The sequence below is a fragment of the Arachis stenosperma genome, chromosome 4 (assembly GCF_014773155.1).
Source record: "Arachis stenosperma cultivar V10309 chromosome 4, arast.V10309.gnm1.PFL2, whole genome shotgun sequence".
Lineage (NCBI taxonomy): Eukaryota > Viridiplantae > Streptophyta > Magnoliopsida > Fabales > Fabaceae > Arachis > Arachis stenosperma.
In genome coordinates this window covers 92,419,232-92,444,372 of record NC_080380.1, presented here as the reverse complement: position 1 = coordinate 92,444,372, position 25,141 = coordinate 92,419,232, and the positions used below count along the sequence as shown (strand labels likewise).

General features: G+C 38.5%; 1 protein-coding gene and 1 non-coding gene across 2 annotated transcripts; one reads left to right on the top strand and one right to left on the bottom strand.

Annotated features, from left to right (window-relative positions):
* Positions 1-4,990: 4,990 nt before the first annotated feature.
* LOC130975201 (uncharacterized) lies at positions 4,991-9,653 on the bottom strand. The gene is made up of 3 exons (XM_057900023.1): positions 9,566-9,653; positions 8,965-9,439; positions 4,991-5,054 (listed from the first exon to the last, which is right to left on the bottom strand). The coding sequence occupies exons 1-3, from the start codon at positions 9,651-9,653 to the stop codon at positions 4,991-4,993; spliced, it is 627 nt and encodes a 208-aa protein (XP_057756006.1).
* Positions 9,654-16,149: 6,496 nt separating this feature from the next.
* Positions 16,150-16,253, top strand: LOC130978459 (small nucleolar RNA R71). The gene has a single exon (XR_009086101.1). It is a non-coding gene; the product is annotated as a small nucleolar RNA R71 (small nucleolar RNA).
* The last annotated feature ends 8,888 nt before the right edge of the window (positions 16,254-25,141 follow it).

The following is a 25,141-nucleotide window of genomic DNA, read 5'->3' as shown; positions in this document are numbered from 1 at the left end:
AAAGTATCCCCAAAAAAACCCCATTATTTGTTATACATGCAAAAAACCAGGACATGTTAGCAAATATTGTCGGTTAAAAGGAAAGATTAATAATCTGAACCTTGATCCTCAGATTGAGGAACAGATTAATAATCTTATGATTGAGAGTTCAGATGATAACTTTGGACCAGAATCTTCTGATAATAATATCAACAATATCCAAGTTGATGATGTTGAGTCATCCTCAGATTCAGATATCAAGCAAATTAATGTTTTATCCAAAGATCAAGATCTCTTATTTGATGCTATCGAGGCTATTGATAATCCAGAACAAAAGAAAGACTTTCTTTTGAAACTAAAAAGATCTTTACAAAAGGAGAAAAAATCCAAAAGTTTGGTCCTTAACAACAAATATGACGTCAAACCTATTTTCAAAAAATTAGAAAAACAAGTCATTCGTCCCGTAACCATTCAGGACCTCCAAAATGAGGTTACCAACCTTAAGAGAGAAATCCAAGAAATCAAAAGAAACCAAAATGATCATCATCTCATTCTCTCTCAATTAGTACAAGAAGAAGAATCTGGTGATGAGGATCTTGGTTTTCTTTTAAACCAAACTGAGTGCTCTAAGGAACAAGAAAATAAAATTTCTAACGACAATGAGGTAAAAGAAATTTTGAGAATAATAAATGTATTTTCTTTCATGAAACATCGTGTTACTGTCCGAGTTGTCGTTAAAAATTTTATTTTTGACACCATTGCACTCTTTGATTCAGGTGCAGATTCAAACTGTATTAAGGAAGGTCTGGTCCCCACAAAATATTTCGAAAAAACTACTGAACGCCTTAGCTCAATAATGGGTAAAAGGCTAAGTATCAATTTTAAAATAACCAATGTTTTTATTGAAAAGGGAAATATCAGTATTCCCACAGACTTCATCATAGCAAAAGATATAAAAAATGATGTAGTTTTGGGGACGCCTTTCATAAATCTTTTGTTCCCATATCTGGCAGATTGGCCTGGACTTACCTCTTTTGTAGGAGGACAAGTAACTTTCTTTGAGTTCTTAGACTCACCAAAGCAAAGATCTCTAAACCTAATTGAATCCAAAACCAAACAGGTTTGTTTTCTAAAAGAAGAAATTTCTTTCAAAACCCTTGAATCACAGCTTTCTCAACTAAAGATTCAAGAAAAAATAAAAAATCTTTTAAATCAAATTGAAAAATCTATTTGTTCTGATTTGCCTCATGCCTTCTGGGATAGGAAAGAACACATTGTTGATCTTCCATATGAAAAGGATTTCAAAGAATCAAAAATCCATACAAAAGCCCGTCCCATTCAAATGAATGAGCAGCTTTTGCAGCATTGTCAGCAAGAAATTAAAGATCTTTTGGATAAAAAACTAATCCTTCCTAGCAAAAGTCCTTGGTCTTGCTCTGCTTTTTATATTAATAAACAAGCTGAGATAGAAAGAGGAACTCCCAGGCTTGTTATCAATTACAAACCTTTGAATCAAGCTTTACAATGGATTCGTTACCCCATCCCAAACAAAAAAGATTTGCTTAATAGGTTAAACTCAGCAAATATTTTTTCAAAATTTGATATGAAGTCGGGTTTTTGGCAAATCCAAATCACTGAATCAGACCGATATAAAACAGCTTTTACAGTTCCATTCGGGCAATATGAATGGAATGTAATGCCTTTTGGTCTGAAAAATGCCCCTTCCGAATTTCAGAAAATCATGAATGATATTTTCAATCCATACTCAAACTTTGCAATCGTTTATATTGATGATGTCTTAATTTTTTCCCAGACTCTGGATGAACATTTCAAACATGTTAAAACTTTTATGTACATCATCCAAAAAAATGGACTTGCTGTTTCTAAACCAAAAATTGTTCTTTTTCAAACAAAAATCTGATTTCTTGGTCACATAATTTTCCAAGGAACAATAACTCCTATTGAAAGATCAATTTTGTTTGCAGAAAAGTTTCCAGATTATATCCTCGATAAACCTCAGCTCCAGAGGTTCCTAGGATGTCTCAATTATGTTTCAGATTTCATCCCGAATCTGAACAAACTCCTTAAGCCCCTTCATGATAGGCTTAAGAAAAATCCCCCACCTTGGACAGACAAACATTCGGATATTGTCAGATTTCTTAAAACCAAAGTCCGCAATCTTCCATGTCTTTACCTGCCCATTCCTCATGCATTCAAAATAGTAGAAACTGATGCATCAGATTTAGGATATGGTGGTATTTTAAAACAAAATTTGCATGATAAAGAATGTATCATTGCATTTACATCCAAACACTGGAATTCTACTCAACAAAAATATTCCACAATCAAAAAAGAAATTTTAGCCATTGTTTTATGCATCACAAAATTTCAATCCGACTTACTCAATCAAAAATTTTTAGTCCGAGTTGATTGCAAATCAGCCAAAGATGTTTTACAAAATGATGTAAAAAATCTTGCATCAAAACAAATTTTTGCCAGATGGCAAGCAATTTTAAGTGTCTTTGATTTCAACATTGAGCATATCAAGGGTAACTCAAACTCTCTCCCTGACTTTCTCACACGTGAATATTTACAGGGAGATAATCAAGGAAAAGATGCCTAAAAAGGCAACATTAGCCTCGGTAAGAGGCAGAGGTATTCGCCTAGCCCTTCCTGGGCCGACTAAGAGATCTGGGTCAAGTACCCCAACTGGGTCATCTACCCAACAACCTTCCCCTATAACCCAAGAGCCGACTGGGTCATCTACTCAGATCACAAAAAATGTAGTTGAGTCATCTACTCAACCCCCAAGTAGTCAAACAGCCAAACAAACAAAGGCAGATTATGCTTTCCCAATCCAAACCTTGTTGGCCTTACAAGATGCAGGCCTTACAAAACTTCATAAAAAATCCTGGGCTGACATATGTGATAGCTCAAATGAAGATGAAATATACCATACCAAACTTATCTCACAGATGGCAACTCAAAAAACCATTTGCAATGATCCAAAAGGAAAAACAATTGCCCAAACCATGCCACCTCAATCAAACCAAACCCAGCCTGTCAAGACTCAATTAAAACAACCAACCACATACATTTCAAAAAACAAGTTCTCATCTGTCCTTCTAATGGAACCTGAATTTTGGGAAAAATCACCTTTTAAAGTTATTCCTAAAGTCTTTCCACCAGGATTCCATTTTAGACCAACAGTCTTGAACAAAACCAGACAGTTTTATGAATTCATACTAGTGGATTCAGATTCAGTCTCAATAAAGCATTACAAAGATCCTAAAGATGCCACCAACATAACTCATTCAACCATTCAAATTCTAAAAGTACTCACCCCTAATCAATTTGGTAAAAACCCAAACAATACAAAAAAATTCTCTAATCCTTATGACCCGATAGGATATTCTTATTGGGATTATGTGGATGCCTGGACAAGAGTATTTTGGTTACAAAATAATCAGAACAGACATTCTTGGCTCATCTATTTCAAGAAAAACACCAATTATCAATTCCCAAATTGGTTCTCCCAATGGTGGGATTACTTTGGTCCTCTACCAGAAATCTTGCCCCCACCTGCCGATGAGGGGTTCAAAATTTTCACGAAAAAATTTGACCAACAGGAAACAAGCATTCCTGCAGATCTTCAATTTTTCTCTGTTTTCTCCCTGGCCTGGGTATTCTCATGGTAGTACAGGTACGGCAAACAAGAACATCCAAAAGCACTACCTATGCTTCAAAGGAATGCCTTTGTAAAATGGTGGTCTCAGTTTGATGCCGCCATGGCTCATCCAGAAAAAGTTCGAAATTGGTTCAAAGAGCACCCCAAGTTCACCAAACCATTCGACCATGAAGAATCAGTATTCCTCAACCAGAAAGCCCAAATTGCAGCAGCCCTTGCAGGGCCCCAATCAAAAGAAACCTTAGCAAGACACCTTCAACAAATCATGCAGATGATCGATGAAGATAAAAAACACAAAGATGATCCTACTCCCTCAGAAGAGTCATCAAGTGATTACAATCAAAATGAAGACGATTGCTTTGGAATCAATTTAGGAGAAGATTAGATCTTAAGCCAAATTTGCAGAAAACAAAATTGTATCAACTTGTACTGTACCAATAGTACCGGTTAACATAACCGGCACTGTAGAAACAGTAATTTTCTCAACTATAAAAGGAGGCCACGCTTTCATTGTAAGGCACCCTTTTCATTTTACAAAAACATAGAGAGAAGTTAGTGAGAGACGCTCTGAGAGTTCCCCTTGTAAGCTCTCCAGCTCTTCTTCCCTCTTCTCCCTTTTCAATACATTCAATAAAATCTTTTATTCAGTTCTTCATTTTAGTGTTTCCATATTTACATTTCTGCAACTGCATATGCGTGCGGACTACCGCCACATCTAACTACATAACTAACCTGCATATATATATATATATATATATTCTAATAGTTTTTTTTGTACAACTTAATATTTAGTAATATGATTACATATATAATTTTTTATTTTTAATTAAATTAGTTATATATTATAAAATAAAAAAAATACATAATAATACTAAATAATTTCTTTAAATAATAAAAATGATTTTTGAACAAAATATAATTATAATGAACTAAAAGTATTAGAATGAACATAATTTTGAATATTCATACATCTCACGCTAAATTAAGCATACTCATATCAAAATATGCATGAGACCACTAATAGTTTACTATTAATAAACTACGAAAAACTAAGATATTATATCCTACATAAGTATTTTCTAATAAAAGATTAATCAATCATACATCTATCAGTTCTCTACATTATTTCATATTTGCCAATAAACCATCATGATAAACAAGTTAATTTTTATCAATATCTTCAAAATTATCCTGCTTAATTATATAGAAAAATAATTTAAAAAATATTTATAATGATATAATGTCAAAATTAAACAAGAGATGTGAAATAACTAAACTGATTCACAATTGTAAAAATAAATAAATGAATAAACAATGGTTTTATCAAATAGATTCATTTAGATTATCTTCAGAAGGGAACTCATCCCAATCTCTATTTATGACCCACCTGTCATAAAAAGTAACTCCACATTAGCTCTTGCATCATAAACAGTAAATAGGAACTCAAAGCATCTCTCTTCTCCATTAAGAGGAACTAACTTTAGTCCCTGTTGTAGTCTCATTTAATTAATTAATTTAAATTAATGTAGTTACTTTTTTAATAATATTATTTAAATTTATAAATTCAAAAATAATTCACTATTAAAATATATTAATATTAAAAAAATTCATATATAATAATAATATACAATATATAATTCGGGATTACACTAATTTGTAAAATTACTTAATACAAAGAAAAACATAGTTAACCTCTATAGTTGACGACAAGCATTGTGAAATTGCCATATGTGTTCAATCAAGTCCATTTTCAACTGTCTATGCTGCTGCCTATTGTAAAACCCAGTTAATTAACCCATAAATGAGAATTTATTCTAGAAAGCCTAAAATGTGATTTTTATGGCTAAATGTGATAGAGGAGACTGAGACGAGAATTTCGGTACCAATTTTATAGAATTTGGACCAAGATTGGACCGAACGGGCCAAACCGGGCCAACCGGACCCAAAGTGGGCCCTTGGCCCAACATAACTTAACCAAAACCCTAGTTTTCAGCACTCTCTCTCCTCACAACACTCAAACTCACGCTGAAATTGAAGAGAGGGGAGGAAGAGCACTCTCTCAAGTTCTTTCTCTCACTTGATCTTCAAACCACCATAACTTCTGATCTAGAGCTCCGATTGCCGCTCCGTTTACGGCCACGCGTTCACCGCGGAGAGCTCTACAAAACCCATACAATCAATCTTGAGGTAAGCCACGAGTTGCTGTTTGAAATTCCAGCCCTTAATTTCGAGTTTTATGGGTAAAATGTTGAGATTTTGGGTTCTTTGATGTTATAGGACCCAACTCTCTTGAAGGAGAAGGTTAATCTTGTCTCCTTGGACCTTGGGTGTGGTAAGACTCTCAACCCTAGTGTGATTTTGTTGTTCTATGATGTTTGGGTTTTGAGATGTTGTGTATGGGTATGATGGTTGTGGCTTAGGTTGTGTATATGTGTATATTGGAGCTTGATTGGTGACTTTGAAAAGCTTGGAAAGGGTTTGGTGGTGAAAAATCTGTTCTTGGAGGTGTTGAGGCCTTGAGAGCTTGTGGATAAGTGGTTTGGAAGTGCTCCGGTGGAGCTTGGGAAAATCGGCTAAGGTATGGTTTCGGTTTCCCGTATCTAATATGTAATGTGGTAGGAAATACTTAGGCTAGAGGCCCTAAGATAGGCATTGAATTGTGGATGTTGTTGAATGATTGAGATATATGATGTGGTCATATATGTGATGATGATTATTGATGCCTTGGTGGTATGATGTATGAGAAATATGCATGTTGTGATATATGCTTGATGATTGGTTATGGTTGAATTGTGGGTTGAACCATGTTGATGGTGAGCATGATATTGATTATGTACAATGATGGTTTATTAGAAGTGATGTTGTTGAGAATTGGCATGAGGAATAGTATATGATATGTCAATATGTTTGAGTTTGAGCCACTTGGGTGAAGTGGGCTAAAATGATGAGATAGTGATTTTGTATATTGTGGTAATGTGTCAATGTGTGAGTTGAGGAGGCTTGATGTTGAATTTGATATATTTTGATTGATTTCAAAGAAAAGGGATGAAATTGGCATGTTTTGATTGATTTTGAAAAGAATTGGAAATGGCTTGTTTTGAAAATGGCACTTTGTGGTTTTTATGAAAAACATGGTTTCTGGGCATACTTTGGTGGGATATAACTTGGACTACGGATCTCTGTTTTGTGCCAAATCTGTTTAGAAATGAAATTGGATCCGGGATGTCCATGCCGTTCGAAGAACGGGTGAAAAACGATTTAAAATGAGGAAGTTATGTCCGTTGGAAGATTGGGGTTAAATTTGTGAATTCTGCAGCTTTTAACTTAGAAAATTTTTAGCAGAATGATCCCTTGCGTGTGGGCGCACCTGGCGCGTACGCGCCGATCTTCCAGAAAGCGCCATCCACGCGTGCGCGTGATGTGCGCGGGAGCGCCGATTGTGCTGCACCCAATGCCCAGCCATTTTCCAGAGAGTTATGCCAAAACTGTGCCAGTGTTGTGCCTGGGGCACGAGAACACCCGCGCGTACGCGTGGTTGACGCGTGCGCGTCGATTGGCAAATTTGTAATCCACGCGTTAGCGTGCATGACGCTTGCGCGTCGATGAGTTTTTGAGGCCACCCACGCGTGCGCGTGGAGTGCGCGTAGGCGTGGCCCTGTTTTCATCCCAAAGTTGATTTTTGAGTTTTAAAAACCAAATCTCATACTTCTAAGCCTCCGATCTCACCATTTATGTCTTAAATCATTATGACATGCCTAGCTATTAAAAAGGGGCTAGTGAATGAGGTAACTTGTGAGTGAAGCAAGGGAAAAATGGATGATCAATGAGGATCAAGATGATTATGTGAGACGCGGAGGATGGTGGTGGAAGTGCTTGTTATGCCATGGGCCGAAAGGCTGTAATTGTTAATGAAATGGCTGGTTATGGATTTAACCGTGAGCCGGAATAGCTGTGTATGCTATGAATATTGGCTGGTTCTGGACTGAACCGTGAGCCGGATGGCTGATATGGATGTTGATCCATGGATGAGGATTCATGCATGTTTATGCTGAATTATTGATAATTGTGATTTGCACTTCCACTATCTGAGATACGAGTTTCCCTGGGTAGTAGCAGTGGCTAGCCACCACGTGCTCCAGGTTGTGACTTGATACTCTGGTGACCCTATGTCGTAAGTGTGGCCGGGCACTGTGAAAGACCCGGATGAGCTCGCCCCCGAAATATTCACCAGTGAGGGTGATGGATATGGATCATGTTTATGATCAAGTTTATAACGAGTATAACTCGAGTTGGGGATGCGCGACAGAGGGACAGTCCAATGGTTAGCGACCAGGACTTGTCGGGTTGGCTCTATAACCGACAAGATGATATCATCGGCCACTAGGGACAGGCATTCATCATATGCATACTATGTGAATTGTTTGAGATTGCCTATTTGACTGCATATTACTTGCTAACTGTCTAAATGCCTTAACTACTCCTATTTGTATATTCTTTGTCTGATATAATTGTGTTTGCTATAATATACTCCTGCTGGTGGTTGGGAGGTTTGAAGAAATTGGAAAGGGAAGTATTAGTTAGATTGAAGAATCTTTAGTCAGATGCCCTTATATGGTTTAGCTTGTTTATAAGCTTTGATATTATCTGGAGGAAGTACTAGGATTGCCTTTGGCTTTCCTCTATTATTATGTATTATATATGTGGAAGCTGTTACCATGCTGGGGACCTCTGGTTCTCACCCATGCGGATTTTGTGATTTTCAGATGCAGGACGTGAGGTTTCCCGCTGAAGCATGCTGGAGACTTCTAGATTCGCGAAGATTCCTTGTTCTTGGGGGCTCTGTTTAGTTTATATGTTTTGCTTAGATACTTTTATCTCCATTAAATAATACATACTGTGATGACTCCTCTTATGGGAGATTTTTGGAGAATAGGTTTTATGTATTTGTGTCCCTTTGGGTTTCCTTTGGGGTTTTCCTTATTTTATCATATGTATATATTGCTATGCTCGGACCGGTTATCTTCGCAGCCGGATTTTGAGTCTTGATATTCCTGTTTTTGACACTCCTTTGTGCATATATAATCTCGCGTTAGTTATCCTTGTTCGTTACGTTACCGATCGGAGTGTTGCGCTTTTGAGTTGCGATTTTTGTTTACCCCTTTTTCTACAAAGGCTCCTAATTATAACCAATCATTCATACTACTATACGTACTAAATTTTTATTTTAGAGGTCGTAATACCTTGCCATCTCTGAATTATGACTTAAGCATAAGTCTCTGTATGGTAGGGTGTTACACCTATTCCGAAGTTGGGCATTTCTTTGGAGAAATTGATGGTATGGTGCAAAATCTTTCTCCCCCAGCTGAGGTTGTGATAAGCCTTTTTCGACATTGTCATACTCTAAGTCTTGAGCAAAATTTTCTACACAAGTGTCTCTTTCATCCTCAACAATCATATTATGCAATATAATACAAACTCTTATTATGTTTGCAATCTTCTTCTTTTCCCAAAAGCGATCTGGATCACGTATAATTGCAAAGCGTGCTTGCAACACTCCTAATGTTCGCTCCACATCTTTTCTTTGCCCTTGGTATTGTGCAAATAACTTGCGTTTCTCTCCTTGTGGCTTTGAGATTGATTTGATAAATTTGGCCCATTCAGAATAAATATCATCTGCTAAATAGTATCCCATAGTATAATTATTACCATTAATCGTATAATTTATCTCTGGAGCACGGTCATTTAGAATATTATCGAACACTGGAGATTGGTCTAACACATTGATATCGTTATTTGAACCAGAAACTCCAAAGAACGCATGCCATATCCAAAGGTCTGAAGATAGTACAACCTCAAGTACTATGGTTGCAACCCCTCAATCACCACTCACGTACATACCTTTCCATGCTTTCAAACAATTTTTCCATTGCCAATGCATGCAGTCAATGCTACCTAACATGCTAGGAAAGCCATGACCTTCTGCCATTTGTAGCATGCATCATCCATAATTTGGATTTGGATTTCGTAAGTATTCATCCTCGAACACCGAAATGACACCTTCAACAAATTTTTCCAAGCATTCAATTGTAGTGCTCTCGCCTATGCGCACATAATCGTCAACAACATCAGCTGCTACGCCATATGGTAACATTCATATCGCAGCAGTGCATTTTTGGAGTGATGACAAGCCTCTTTTTCCAATTGCATCGACCCTCTGTTGGAAATACGAATAGATATTTGAGAGAGCGTCTACTATCCGAAGGAACACATGTCTTCTCATTCGAAATCTCCATCGAAAAATGTCAGCATTATACACCAGCTCATCTGTAAAGTAATCTTGGAAAAGGCGATCATGTCATGCTTTTCAATCTCTGTTGATCCATCTACGAGGAGTTGGAATAGAGCTTCTATCGATATCTTCTTGTTTTGAATCATCGAATAAACACTCATCGATCCAATTATCTATAAGAGTGTTATTTGCTGTCTTCTTTTATCAATCAAAGCCTCATTAAATATATCATCAAAATTTCTAGCCATATATATCTTGAGATGTATTTTTTAATATTCTTTTGAAGAGAGAAACAAGAGTTGAAATAGAGTTGCTGAATCATTATAGTTGATATTTATAAGTGTGTCCGCAGCAAGTAGCTACCTCTCAACGGTTAGTCTTGCAACGGCTACTTAACGGCTAGTTTTTTCTTGTCTAAGTTTAAAACGACTAGTTTTGCAACGGCTACTTGGTGCACGAAATTGTGATCATCAACAATGGCGCCAATAGACTTGGAGCTCTCAAACGTGAATCACACGTTGTCACAATTTCGCACAACTAACCAGCAAGTGCACTGGGTCATCCAAGTAATACCTTACGTGAGTAAGGGTCGATCCTACGCAGATTGTTGGTATGAAGCAAGCTATGGTCATCTTGTAAATCTCAGTTAGGCGGATTCAAATGGTTATAATAGTTTTCGAAAATAAAGATAAATAAAGCATAAAATAAAGATAGAGATACTTATGTAATTCATTGGTGGGAATTTCAGATAAGTGTGTGGAGATGCTGTATACCTTCTGAATCTTTGCTTTCCTACTGCTTTCATCCAATCATTCTTACTTCTTTCTATGGCAAGTTGTATGTTGGGTTTCACCGTTGTCAATGGCTACCTCCCGTCCTCTCAGTGAAAATGGTCCAAATGCTCTGTCACAGCACGGCTAATCATCTGTCGGTTCTCGATCATGTCGGAATAGGATCCATTGATCCTTTTGCATCTGTCACTACGCCCAACACTCGTGAGTTTGAAGCTCGTCACAGTCATTCAATCCTTGAATCCTACTCGGAATACCACAGACAAGGTTTAGACTTTCCGGATTCTCAAGAATGCTGCCAATGGATTCTAGCTTATACCACAAAGATTTTGATTAAAGAATCCAAGAGATACACGTTCGATCTAAGGTAGAACGAAAGTGGTTGTCAGTCACCCGTTCATAGGTGAGAATGATGATGAGTGTCACGGATCATCACATTCATCATGTTGAAGTGCAGCGAATATCTTAGAATAAGAATAAGCATGAATTGAATAGAAGAATAATAGTAATTGCATTAACACTCGAGGTACAGCAGAGCTCCACACCTTAATCTATGGTGTGTAGAAACTCCACCGTTGAAAATACATAAGTGATGGCCCAGGCATGGCCAAATGGCCAGCCCCTAAACGTGATCAAGAGATTAATCAAAAGATAATCCAAAAATGAAAATACAATAGTAAAAAGTCCTATTTATACTAGACTAGCTACTAAGGTTTACAGAAATAAGTCTAACTGCAGAAATCCACTTCCAGGGCCCACTTTGGTGTGTGCTTGGGCTGAACTTGAGCTTTACACGTGCAGAGGCTTCTCTTGGGTTTAAACGCCAAATTGTAACGTGTTTTTGGCGTTTAACTCTGGTTTGTGACGTGTTTCTGGCGTTTTACTCCAAAATGCAACATGAAACTGGCGTTGAACGCCAGTTTGCGTCATTTATACTCGAACAAAGTATGGATCATTATATATTTCTGGAAAGCCCTGGATGTCTACTTTCCAACGCAGTTGAGAGCGCGCCATTTGGAGTTCTGTAGCTCCAGAAAATCCATTTCGAGTGCAGGACGGTCAGAATCCAACAGCATCAGCGGTCCTTTTTCAGCCTGAATAAGATTTTTGCTCAGGTCCCTTAATTTCAGCCAGAAAATACCTGAAATCATAGAAAAACACACAAACTCATAGTAAAGTCCAGAAATGTGAATTTTGCATAAAAACTAATGAAAACATCCCTAAAAGTAGCTAGATCATACTAAAAACTACCTAAAAATAATGCCAAAAAGCGTATAAATTATCCGCTCATCGCAACACCAAACTTAAATTGTTGCTTGTCTCCAAGCAACTGAAAATCAAATAGGATAAAAAGAAGAGAATATACTATAAATCCCAAAATATCAATGAATATTAGTACTAATCAGATGAGCGGGACTTGTAGCTTTTTGCTTCTGAACAGTTTTGGTATCTCACTTTATCCTTTGAAGTTTAGAATGATTGGCATCTATAGGAACTCAGAGTTCAGATAGTGTTATTAATTCTCCTAGTTAAGTGTGTTGATTCTTGAACACAACTACTTTTATAAGTCTTGGCCTTGGCCCTAAGCACTTTGTTTTCCAGTATTACTACCGGATACATAAATGCCACAGACACATGACTGGGTAAACCTTTTCAAATTGTGACTCAGCTTTGCTAAAGTCCCCAGTTAAAGGTGTCCAGAGCTCTTAAGCACACTTTTTTTGCTTTGGATCACGACTTTAACCACTCAGTCTCAAGCTTTTTACTTGGACATGCATGCCACAAGCACATGGTTAGGGATAGCTTGATTTAGCCGTTTAGGCCTGGATTTTATTTCCTTGGACCCTCCTATCCATTGATGCTCAAAGCCTTGGATCCTTTTTACCCTTTCCTTTTGGTTTTAAGGGCTATTGGCTTTTTCTGCTTGCTTTTTCTTTTTCTTTGCTTTTTTTTCGCAAGCTTTTTCTTTTTCACTGCTTTTTCTTGCTTCAAGAATCAATTTCATGATTTTTCAGATTATCAATAACATTTCTCTTTTTCATCATTCTTTCAAGAGCCAACAATTTTAACATTCATAAACAACAAGATAAAAAATATGCACTGTTCAAGTATTCATTCAGAAAATAAAAAGTATTGTCACCACATCAATATAATTAAACTAATTTCAAGGATTAATTCGAAACTCATGTACTTCTTGTTCTTTTGTATTAAAAACATTTTTCATTTAAGAAAGGTGAAGGATTCATGGAATTATTCATAGCCTTAAGACATAGTTACTAAACACTAATGATCATGTAATAAAGACACAAACATAGACAAACATGAAGCATAAAATCGAAAAATAGAGAGATAAGAACAAGGAAGTTAAGGAATGAGTCCACCTTAGTGATGGTGGCGCCTTCTCTTTGAAGGACCAATGGTGTTTTTCAACTCCTCTATGTTTCTTCCTTGCCTCTGTTGCTTGATCCCTAGTGATTTTAGTGCTCCTATCCTTAGTTGCTCCCAATAATTGTGTGGAGGAAAATGTATCCCCTGAGGTATCTCAGGGATTTCTTGATGAGGGAATTCCTCATGCTCTTGTTGAGGTCCATGAGTGGGCTCTCTTGATGTGCAGTCAAATGCTCTACTACTGAGCTATGGACCCTTGAGATGAATCTCTCCATCTCCCATGACTCAGAAGTGGAAGCTTTTGTCTTCCCTTTCCTTTTTATAGAGGTTTCTCCGGCCTTAGGTGCCATAAATGATTATGGAAAAACAAAAAGTTATGCTTTTACCACACCAAACTTAGAATGTTGCTCGCCCTCGAGCAAAAGAAGAAAAGAATAGAAGAAGAAGAAGATGTGGAGGAGAAGGAGAGATGTTTGGTTTCGGCCAAGGGGGAGAAGAGAGGGTGGTGTTGTGTGAAAATGAAGAAGGATGGAGGGGTTTATATAGTGGAGGGAGAGGGGTTTATGGTTCGGTCATGTAGGGTGGGTTTGGGTGGGAAATAGATTTTGAATTTGAAGGTAGGTGGGGTTTATGGGGAAGAGAAGATGTATGTGAGTGGTGAAGAGGTGATGGGGAAGAGTGATTGAGGTGATTGGTGAATGATGTTTGGGGAAGAGTGTTATGAAAAGGTGTGAGAGAGAGGGAGAAGGTAGGTGGGGATCATGTGGGGTCCACAGATCCTGAGGTGATCCTGTGGGATCCACAGATCCTGAGGTGTCAAGGACTAATCATCCCTGCACCATTTAGGCGTGTAAAATGCCCTCTATATGCAATCCTGGCATTTAACGCCAGATTGTTGCTTGTTTCTGGCGTTAAACGCCATCTCTATGCTTGTTTCTGACGTTAAACGCCAGTTTGGTGCTTGTTTCTGGCGTTTAACGCCAGCTTTCCTCAGGGTGCAATCCTGGCGTTTAAACACCAGACTGTTACTTGTTTCTGGCATTCAACACTAGCTTCATGCTCTGTTCTGGCGTTAAATGCCAGCCAGATGCTCCTTACTGGCGTTTAAACGCCAGAAAGCTCTTCCTCCAGGGTGTGCTTTTTCTTCTGCTATTTTTGATTCTGTTTTTAATTTTTGCAATTGTTTTGTGACTCCACATGATCATAAACCTAATAAAACATAAAAGAACGATAGAAATATAGATAAATAAAAATTGAGTTGCCTCCTAATAAGCGCTTCTTTAATGTCACTAGCTTGATAGTAAGCTCCTATGGAGCTTCACAGATGTTCAGAGCATTGTTGGGACCTTCCAACACCAAACTTAGAGTTTGAATATGGGGGTTCAACACCAAACTTAGAGTTTGGTTGTGGCCTCCCAACACCAAACTTAGAGTTTGACTGTGGGGGCTTTATTTGACTCTGTATTGAGAGAAGCTTTTCATGCTTCCTCTCCATAGTTGCAGAGGAAGATCCTTGAGCTTTAAACACAAGGTAGTCCCCATTCAATTGCAGGACTAACTCTCCTCTGTCAACATCAATCACAGCTCCTGCTGTGGTTAGGAAGTGTCTTCCAAGGATGATGCATTCATCCTCATCCTTTCCAGTGTCTAAGATTATGAAATCAGCAGGGATGTAAAGGCCTTTAACCTTTACCAACACGTCCTCTACCAATCCATAAGCTTGTTTTATTGACTTGTCTGCCATCTCTAATGAGATTTTTGCAGCTTGTACTTCAAAGATCCCTAGCTTCTCCATTACAGATAGTGGCATAAGATTTATACCTAACCCCAGGTCACATAGAGCCTTTTCAAAGGTCATTGTGCCTATGGTACAGGATATTAAGAATTTACCAGGATCTTGTTTCTTTTGAGGTAGAGTTTGCTGAACCCATGTATCTAGTTCACTAATGAGCAAGGGAGGTTCACCTTTCCAAGTCTCATTACCAAACAACTTGGCATTCAGCTTCATGATGGCTCCTAGATATTGAGCAACTTGCTCTTCAGTTACATCCTCATCCTCTTCAGAGGAAGAATAGTTCTCAGAGCTCATGAATGGTAGAAGGAAGTTTAATGGAATCTCTATGGTCTCTATATGAGCCTCAGATTCCTTTAGGTTCTTAATAGGGAACTCCCTTCTGTTTGGAGGACGTCCCATGAGGTCTTCCTCATTGGAATTCACGTCCTTCTCTTCCTCTTTGGATTTGGCCATATTGATAATATCAATGGCCTTGCACTCACTTTTTGGATTCTCTTCTGTATTGCTTGGGAGAGTACTAGGAGGAGTTTCAGTGATTTTCTTACTCAGCTGACCCACTTGTGCCTCCAAATTTCTAATGGAGGATCTTGTTTCACTCATGAAACCTAAAGTGGCCTTAGATAGATCAGAGACTATGTTTGCTAAGCTAGAGGAGCTCTGCTTAGAATTCTCTGTCTGTTGCTGAGAAGATGATGGAAAAGGCTTGCTATTGCTAAGCCTGTTTCTTCCACCATTATTAAAGCCTTGTTGAGTCTTTTGTTGATCCTTCCATGAGAAATTTGGATAATTTCTCCATGAGGAATTATAGGTATTCCCATAGGGTTCACCCATGTAATTCACCTCTGCCATTGCAAGGTTCTCAGGATCATAAGCTTCTTCTTCAAAAGATGCCTCTTTAATACTGTTGGATGCATTTTGCAATCCATTCAGACTCTGAGAAATTATGTTGACTTACTGAGTCAACATTTTGTTCTGAGCCAATATGACATTCAGAGTATCAATTTCAAGAACTTCCCTCTTCTGAGGCGTCCCATTACTCACATGATTCCTCTCAGAGGTGTACATGAATTGGTTATTTGCAACCATGTCAATGAGTTTTTGAGCTTCTGTAGGCATTTTCTTTAGGTGAATGGATCCACCTGCAGAATGGTCCAGTGACATCTTAGAGAATTCAGATAGACCATCATAGAATATATCCAAAATGGTCCACTCTGAAAGTATGTCAGAAGGACACTTTTTGGTCAACTGCTTGTATCTTTTTCAAGCTTCATAGAGGGATTCACCATCTTTTTGTTTGAAGGTCTAAATATCCACTCTAAGCTTGCTCAGCTTTTGAGGAGGAAAGAACTTGGCCAAGAAGGCCGTGACCAGCTTATCCCAAGAGTCCAGGCTATCTTTAGGTTGTGAGTCCAACCATGTTCTAGCATTGTCTCTTACAGCAAAAGGGAAAAGCATGAGCCTGTAGACTTCAGGATCTACTCCATTAGTCTTAATAGTATCACAGATCTACAAGAATTCAGTTAAAAACTGATAGGGATCTTCTGATGGAAATCCATGAAACTTGCAGTTCTGTTGCATTAGAGCAACTAGTTGAGGCTTCAACTTAAAATTGTTTGCTCCAATGGCCAGGATTGAGATGCTTCTTCCATAAAAGTTAGAAGTAGATGTAGTATAATTACCAAGCATCCTCCTTGCGCCTCCACCATTGTTATTGGGTTCGGCCATATCTCTCTCTTTTTCGAGATTCTCTGTAAGGTTTTCTCTGGATTGTTGTGCTTTAGCTTCTCTTAGCTTTTTCTTCAGAGTCCTTTCAAGTTCAGGATCTGCTTCAACAAGAATGTCCTTGTCCTTGCTCCTGCTCATATGAAAAAGAAAAGAACAAAAAAGAAGAAAAATCCGCTATGTCACAGTATAGAGATTCCTTTATGTGAGTAGAAGAAAAGAAGAATAAGAATGAGAAGAGAAAAATTCAAACACAGAGGAGAAGAGAGGGTTTGAATTTTGAGATGAGGAGAAGTGTTAGTAAATGAATAAATAAATAGAAAGAGATGAGAGAGAAGAGTGTTCGAAAATTATTTTTGAAAAAAGTTAGTGATTTTCAAAAATTAAGAAAAGAAATAAAATTAAAATTAAAATTTGAAACAATTAGTTAATTAAAAGAATTTTGAAAAAGAGGTAGATAATTTTTGAAAATTAGAGAGAGGGAAGTAGTTAGGTGGTTTTGAAAAAGATAAGAAACAAACAAAAAGTCAATTAGTTAGTTGAAAAAGATTTGAAAATTGATTTTGAAAAAGATATGATTTGAGAAAGATATTTTGGAAAAAATTTGATTTTTAAAATTAAAATTGATTACTTGACTAACAAGAAACTAAAAGATATGAATCTAGAATTTAAAGATTGAACCTTTTTTAACAAGAAAGTAACAAAATTCAAATTTTTGAATCAATCATATTAATTGTTAGTAAAGTTTTCGAAAATCATGAAATAAAGATAAGAAAAAGATTTTGAAAATAAATTTTAAAAATTTTCGAAAATTATAAAAAAGAAAAAGATTTGATTTTTGAAAAAGTTTTGAAAAGATAAGATTTTTTTTTTAAATTGAAATCTTGACTTGACTAACAAGAAACAACTTATTTTAAAATTTTTTGACTAAGTCAACCCAAAGATTTCGAATTTTATGAGTAAAACAAGGAAAATATATTTTTTTGATTTTTTTGAATTTTTAATGATGAGAGAGAAAAACACAAATATGACCCAAAACATGAAAATTTTGGATCAAAACCAATGATGCATGCAAGAACACTATGAATGTCAAGATGAACACCAAGAACACTTTGAAGATCAAGATGAACATCAAGACTTATTTTTGAAAAATTTTTAAGAAAAAAAACATGCAAGACACCAAACTTCGAAATTTTTAACATTTAGACACTAAGAATTCAAAAATGCATATGAAAAACAACAAAAAACACAAAACAAGAAAATTTTAAGATCAAACAAGATGACTTATCAGGAACAACTTGAAGATCATGAAGAACAACATGCATGAATTTTTCGAAAAAAAAATGCATAAATTTTAAAAACATGCAATTGACACCAAATTTAAAAATTGACTCAAGACTCAAACAAGAAACATAAAATATATTTTTTGATTTTTATGATTTTATTATTTTTTGTATTTATTTTTTTTCAAAAATTATTTTTAGAAAAACGAAAACATATAAAAAATTTTTGAAAGATTTTTGAAAACTTTTTGAAAAGAAAATTATCTAATCTGAGCAATAAGATGAACCGTCAGTTGTCCAAACTCAAACAATCCCCGGCAACGGCGCCAAAAACTTGGTGCACGAAATTGTGATCATCAACAATGGCGCCAATAGACTTGGAGCTCTCAAACGTGAATCACACTTTGTCACAACTTCGCACATCTAACCAACAAGTGCACTGGGTCGTCCAAGTAATACCTTACGTGAGTAAGGGTCGATCCCACGCAGATTATTGGTATGAAGCAAGCTATGGTCATCTTGTAAATCTCAGTTAGACGGATTCAAATGGTTATAATGGTTTTTGAAAATAAAGATAAATAAAGCATAATATAAAGATAGAGATACTTATGTAATTCATTGGTGGGAATTTCAGATAAGTGTGTGGAGATGCTATGTTTCTTCTGAATCTCTGCTTTCCTACTGCTTTCATCCAATCATTCTTACTTCTTTTTATGGCAAGCTGTATGTTGGGTTTTACCGCTGTCAATGGCTACCTCCCGTCCTCTCAGTGAAAATGGTCCAAATGTAAAACCCGGTTAATTAACGGCTAATTAACCCATAAATGAGAATTTATTCTAGAAAGCCTAAAATGTGATTTTTATGGCTAAATGTGATAGAGGAGATTGAGACGAGAATTTCGGTATCAATTTTATGGAATTCAGACCAAGATTGGACCGAACGGGCCAAACCGGGCCAACCGAACCCAAAGTGGGCCCTTGGCCCAACATAACTAAACCAAAACCCTAGTTTTCAGCACTCTCTCTCCTCACAACACTCATTTCACGCTGAAAATTGAAGAGAGGGGAGGAAGAACACTCTCTCAAGTTCTTTCTCTTACTTGATCTTCAAACCACCATAACTTTTGATCTAGAGCTCCGATTGCCGCACCGTTTGCGGCCACGCGTTCACCGCGGAGAGCTCTATAAAACCCATACAATTAATCTTGAGGTAAGCCACGTTTTGCTCTTCGAAATTCCAGCCTTGTTTTCGAGTTTTATGAGAAAAAATGTTGAGATTTTGGGCTCTCTGATGTTATAGGACCCAACTCTCTTGAAGGAGAAGGTTAATCTTGTCTCCTTGGACCTTGGGTGTGGTAAGATTCTCAACCCTAGTGTAATTTGTTGTTTTATGAAGTTTGGGTTTTGAGATGTTGTGTATGGGTATGATGGTTGTGGCTTAGGTTGTGTATGTGTGGATATTGGAGCTTGATTGGTGATTTTGAAAAGCTTGAAAAGGGTTTGGTGGTAAAAAATCTATTCTTGGAGGTGTTGAGACCTTGAGAGCTTGTGAATAAGTGATTTGGAAGTGCTCCGGTTGAGCTTGGGAAATCGGCTAAGGAATGGTTTCGGTTTCTCGTATCTAATATGTAATGTGGTAGGAGATACTTAGGCTAGAGGCCCTAAGATAGGCATTGAATTGTTGATGTTGTTGAATGATTGAGATATATGATGTGGTCATATATGTGATGATGATACTTGATGCCTTGGTGGTATGATGTATGAGAAATATGCATGTTGTGATATATGCTTGATGATTGGTTATGGTTGAATTGTGGGTTGAACCATGTTGATGGTGAATATGATGTTGGTTGTGTACAATAATGATTTATTGGAATCGGTGTTGTTGAGAATTGGCATGAGGAATAGTATATGATATGTCAATACGTTTGAGTTTGAGCCACTTGGGTGAAGTGGGTTAAAATGATGAGATAGTGATTTTGTAAATCGTGGTAATATGTCAATGTGTGAGTTGAGGAGGCTTGATGTTGAATTTGATATATTTTGATTGATTTCAAAGAAAAGGGATGAAATTGGCATGTTTTGATTGATTTTGAAAAGAGTTGGAAATGGCTTGTTTTGAAAATGGCACTTGGTGGTTTTATATGAAAATATGGTTTTTGGGCATACTTTGGTGGAACATAACTTGAACTACGAATCTCTGTTTTGTACCAAATCTGTTTAGAAATGAAATTGGATTCGGGATGTCCATGCCGTTCGAAGAACGGGTGAAAAACGATTTAAAATGAGAAAGTTATGTCCGTTGGAAGATTGGGGTTTAAATCTGTGAATTATGCAGCTTTTAACTTAGAAAATTTTTAGCAGAATGACCCCTTGCGCGTGGGCGCACCTGGCGCGTACGCGCCGATCTTCCAGAAAGCGCCATCTACGCGTGCGCGTGATGTGCGCGGGCGCGCTGATTGTGCTGCACCCAATGCCAGCCATTTTCCAGAGAGTTATGCCAGAACTGTGCCAGTGTTGTGCCTGGGGCACGAGAACACCCGCGCGTACGCGTGGTTGACGCGTGCGCGTCGATTGGCAAATTTTTAATCCACGCGTTAGCGTGCGTGACGCTTGCGCGTCGATGAGTTTTCGAGGCCATCCACGCATGCGCGTGGAGTGTGCGTACGCGTGGCCCTCTTTTCATCCCAAAGTTGATTTTTGAGTTTTAAAAGCCAAATCTCATACTTCTAAGCCTCCGATCTCACCATTTATGTCTTAAATCATTATGACATGCCTAGCTATTAAAAAGGGGCTAGTGAATGAGGTAACTTACGAGTGAAGCAAGGGAAAAATGAATGATCAATGAGGATCAAGATGATTATGTGAGATGCAGAGGATGGTGGTGGAAGTGCTTGTTATACCATGGGCCGAAAGGCTGTAATTGTTAATGAAACGGCTGGTTATGGATTTAACCGTGAGCCGGATGGCTGGTTATGAATTTAACCGTGAGCCGGAAAGGCTGTTTATGATATGAATATTGGCTGGTTCTGGACTGAACCGTGAGCCGGATGGCTGATATGGATGTTGATCCATGGATGAGAATTCATGCATGTGTATGCTGAATTATTGATAATTGAGATTTGCACTTCCACTATCAGAGACACGAGATCCCTGGGAGGAAGCAGTGGCTAGCCACCACGTGCTCCAAGTGGAGGCTCGAGACTCTGTTGACCCTATGTCGTAAGTGTGGCCGGGCACTGTGAAAGACCCGGATGAGCTCGCCCCCGAAATATTCACCAGTGAGGGTGATGGATATGGATCATGTTTATGATCAAGTTTACAACGAGTATAACTCGAGTTGGGGATGCGCAACAGAGGGACAGTCCAATGGTTAGCGACCAGGACTTGTCGGGTTGGCTCTATAACCGACAAGATGATATCATCAGCCACTAGAGACAGGCATTCATCATATGCATACTATGTGAATTGTTTGAGATTGCCTATTTGACTGTATATTACTTGCTAATTGTCTAAATGTCTTAACTGCTCCTGTTTGTATATTCTTTGTCTGATATAACTGTGTTTGCTACATTATACTCCTGCTGGTGGTTGGAGGTGAGAAGGAATTGGAAAGGGAAGTATTAGTTAGACTGAATCATCTTTAGTCAGATGCCCTTATATAGTTTAGCTTGTTTATAAGATTTGAATTATCTGGAGAAAGTTCTCGGATTGCCTTTGGCTTTCCTCTATTATTATGTATTATATATGCGGAAGCTGTTACCATGCTGGGGACCTCTAGTTCTCACCCATGCGGATTTTGTGGTTTTCAGATACAGGACGTGAGGTTTCTCGCTGAGGCCTGCTGGAGACTTCTAGATTTGCGAAGATTCCTTGTTCTTGGGGATTCTGTTTAGTTTATATGTTTTGCTTAGATACTTTTATCTCCATTAAATAATACAAACTGTGATGACTCCTCTTATGGGAGATTTTGGAGAATAGGTTTTATGTATTTGTGTCCCTTTGGGTTTCCTTTGGGGTTTTCCTTATTTTATCATATGTATATATTGCTATGCTCGGACCGGTTATCTTCGCAGCCGGATTTTGAGTCTTGATATTCCTGTTTTTGACCCTCCTTTGTATATATATAATCTCGCGTTGGTTTATCCTTGTTTGTTACGTTAACGATCGGAGTGTTGCGCTTTTGAGTTGCGGTTTTTGTTTATCCCCTTTTTCTACAAAGGCTCCTAGTTATAATCAATCATTCATACTACTATACGTACTAAATTTTTATTTTAGAGGTCGTAATACCTTGCCATCTCTGAATTATGACTTAAACATAAGTCTCTGTATGGTAGGGTGTTACATTATGGTATCAGAGCAGTTCGTTCCTATAGAGCCTGAGGGATGGACTGACTATGCTTCTATGCATTTTCTGTATGTGTGTTATGTGCTATTAGTATATCTGCTTGATATAATTGGCATAAACGTTCATGAGCATGCATTTGGGACTTTGAAGCACTAGACTTCCGATATTGAGACTAATCAACTTAATATCGATTGTTTGGTGTGTATAGGAACTAGATGGCGCCTCGTGGACGCGGTAGAAGTAGTGCGAGAGGTCGTACGAATGCTCGTGCACCGGAGAATTACCCTAATGACCCGGTGAACTTTATGGCTGCGTTGGAGAACATGGCTGCTGCTTTGCAAGCCACAGCTGAGGCTCTTGGTCAACAGATGAACAACCATGGTAATGATGGAGGTGGAGTTCAGGGCCCGATGACACTGGCAAACTTTTTGAAGGTTAATCCGCCTAAGTTCAAGGGAACTACTAGCCCGACTGAGGCTGATACATGGATTCAGGCTATAGAGTGAGCACTGCAAGCACAAGTGGTACCTGAAGGACAGCGTGTCGAGTTTGCTACCTATATGCTCACAGGTGAAGCGTCGCATTGGTGGCAAGGCATCTGACGTCTTCTGCAGTAGGGTGATGACTATATCACCTGGAATGTCATTCAAGAAGAGTTCTATAAGAAGTACTTTCTGACTTCTGCTAGGACGGTTAAGGAACTTGAATTGTTACAGCTGAAGCAGGGTACTATGTCCATATCAGAGTATACTGACAAGTTTGAGGAGCTGTTCAGGTTCTCTCGTATGTGCCAAAGGACTCCGGTGGAATATGAGGAATGGAAGTGTGTTAAGTATGAAGGAGGACTCCGGAGTGATATCTTTAGTTCAGTGGGACCAATGGAGATCAAGACTTTCTCCGAATTAGTGAACAAGTGTAGGGTTGCTGAAGAGTGTGTGAAAAGGGCAACCGCTGAGAAAGGGAGTCACAAAGGATCATTCCCACAGAATCGAGGGAAGAGCTTTGCACCTAGAGGTCCGTCTTTCAAGAGGGGAAGCTCTTTCAGGAGGCCCAACAACAACAACTCCCAAGGAAAGAAGTTTGGGAAGCAGCCTCAGAATGATCAAGCTTGTGCTAGGTGTGGAAGTCACCATCCGGGAGCACCATGCAAGGCCGGATGGGGTTTGTGCTACAATTGTGGAAAAGCGGGGCATAAAGCCGCAAGTTGTCCGGAGAGGCAGAAACAAGGTGCTGGGAAGGCACAACAGACTGGTCGGTGTTCACCACTTCAACTGTAGGAGCTGAGGGATCTGAGACACTCATTCGAGGTAATTGTGAAATGGCTGGTCAAACTTTAAATGCTTTATTTGATTCGGGAGCATCGCATTCATTCATTGCATTTGAGAAAGCCCATGAGTTAGGGTTGAAGATTGTAACCTTAGATTATGATCTAAAAGTGTATAATGCTACCCATGAGGCTATGGTAACTAGGCTAGGATGCCCGAAAGTTTCCTTTAGGTTCAAGCAGCGTGATTTTATTCATAATTTAATCTGCTTGCCGATGATCGGTCTTGATCTTATCTTGGGATTGGACTGGTTATCTAAGAACCATGTTCTGCTAGATTGTTCTACAAAGTCGGTGTACTTTATGCCGGAAGATACAGAAGGGCCGGTCGTGGTGAATAATTATTATTTTAATTCGATGATGGTGAACTGTTCCGGAACTGAATGTCAGGGTATCATATTGTTAACCGCGGGTGTTTCGGGTGATGATCAAAGGTTGGAACAGATTCCTGTTGTGTGTGAGTTTCTGGAAGTGTTTCCCGATGATATTGATGAGTTTCCACCTAACCGAGAGGTTGAGTTGCTATTGAATTGGTGCCCGGGGCAGGACCAATCTCAAGTGCTCCTTATAGGATGTCACCGTTAGAGATGAACGAGCTAAAGTCTCAGTTAGAGGATTTGTTGGGGAAGAATTTTATACGACCAAGTGTCTCTCTGTGGGGTGCTCCAGTGCTACTAGTAAAGAAGAAAGATAGGAGTATGCGGCTCTGTGTGGATTACAGGCAGTTGAACAAGGTTACAATCAAGAACAAGTACCCATTGCCGAGAATTGATGATCTCATGGATCAGTTACAAGGAGCTGGAGTTTTCTCCAAGATTGATTTGCGATCCGGTTATCACCAGATAAGGGTGAGGGGTGAGGATATCCCTAAGACCACTTTCAGGACTCATTATGGTCATTACGAGTACACTGTAATGTCCTTTGGATTGACGAACGCTCCTGCAGTGTTTATGGATTACATGAATAGAGTTTTCCGTCCGTTTCTGGATAAATTTGTTGTTGTCTTCATTGATGACATACTAATTTATTCCAAGACTGAAGAAGAGCATGCGGAACACTTTAGGACCGTGTTGCAGATTCTAAAGGAGAAGAAACTCTATGCAAAACTGTCTAAGTGTGAGTTTTGGAAGAGTGAGGTGAAGTTTTTGGGTCACGTGGTGAGTAAGAAGGGAATAGCCGTAGATCCAACTAAGGTGGACGCTGTGATGGATTGGAAGCAACCAACCACCGTAACAGAGATAAGGAGTTTTCTGGGTTTAGCTGGCTATTACCGAAGGTTTATCAAGGGCCTTTCACAGATAGCCTTGCCAATGACAAAGTTAACCCGCAAAGACACTCCGTTTGTTTGGACTCCTGAGTGCGAGGAGAGCTTTCAGACATTGAAGAAAAAGTTGACCACTGCACCTGTGTTAGTGTTACCCGAGCTGAACGAGCCATTTGAGGTGTATTGTGATGCCTCATTGAAGGGTTTAGGGTGCGTGCTGATGCAGCATCGTAATGTGGTGGCGTATGCCTCACGACAGTTGAGACCGCAT

What these genes read in the sequence shown, in the direction of transcription:
- LOC130975201 (XM_057900023.1), bottom strand. Translation starts at nt 9,653, where the DNA reads ATGGCAGAAGGTCATGGCTTTCCTAGCATGTTAGGTAGCATTGACTGC. An exon ending in TTGTTTGAAAGCATGGAAAG is followed by an intron (nt 9,440 to 9,565) that starts GTATGTACGTGA and finishes TCAATGTGTTAG; the next exon opens with ACCAATCTCCAGTGTTCGAT. An exon ending in AATGCCCAACTTCGGAATAG is followed by an intron (nt 5,055 to 8,964) that starts GTGTAACACCCT and finishes TTTTTATGACAG; the next exon opens with GTGGGTCATAAATAGAGATT.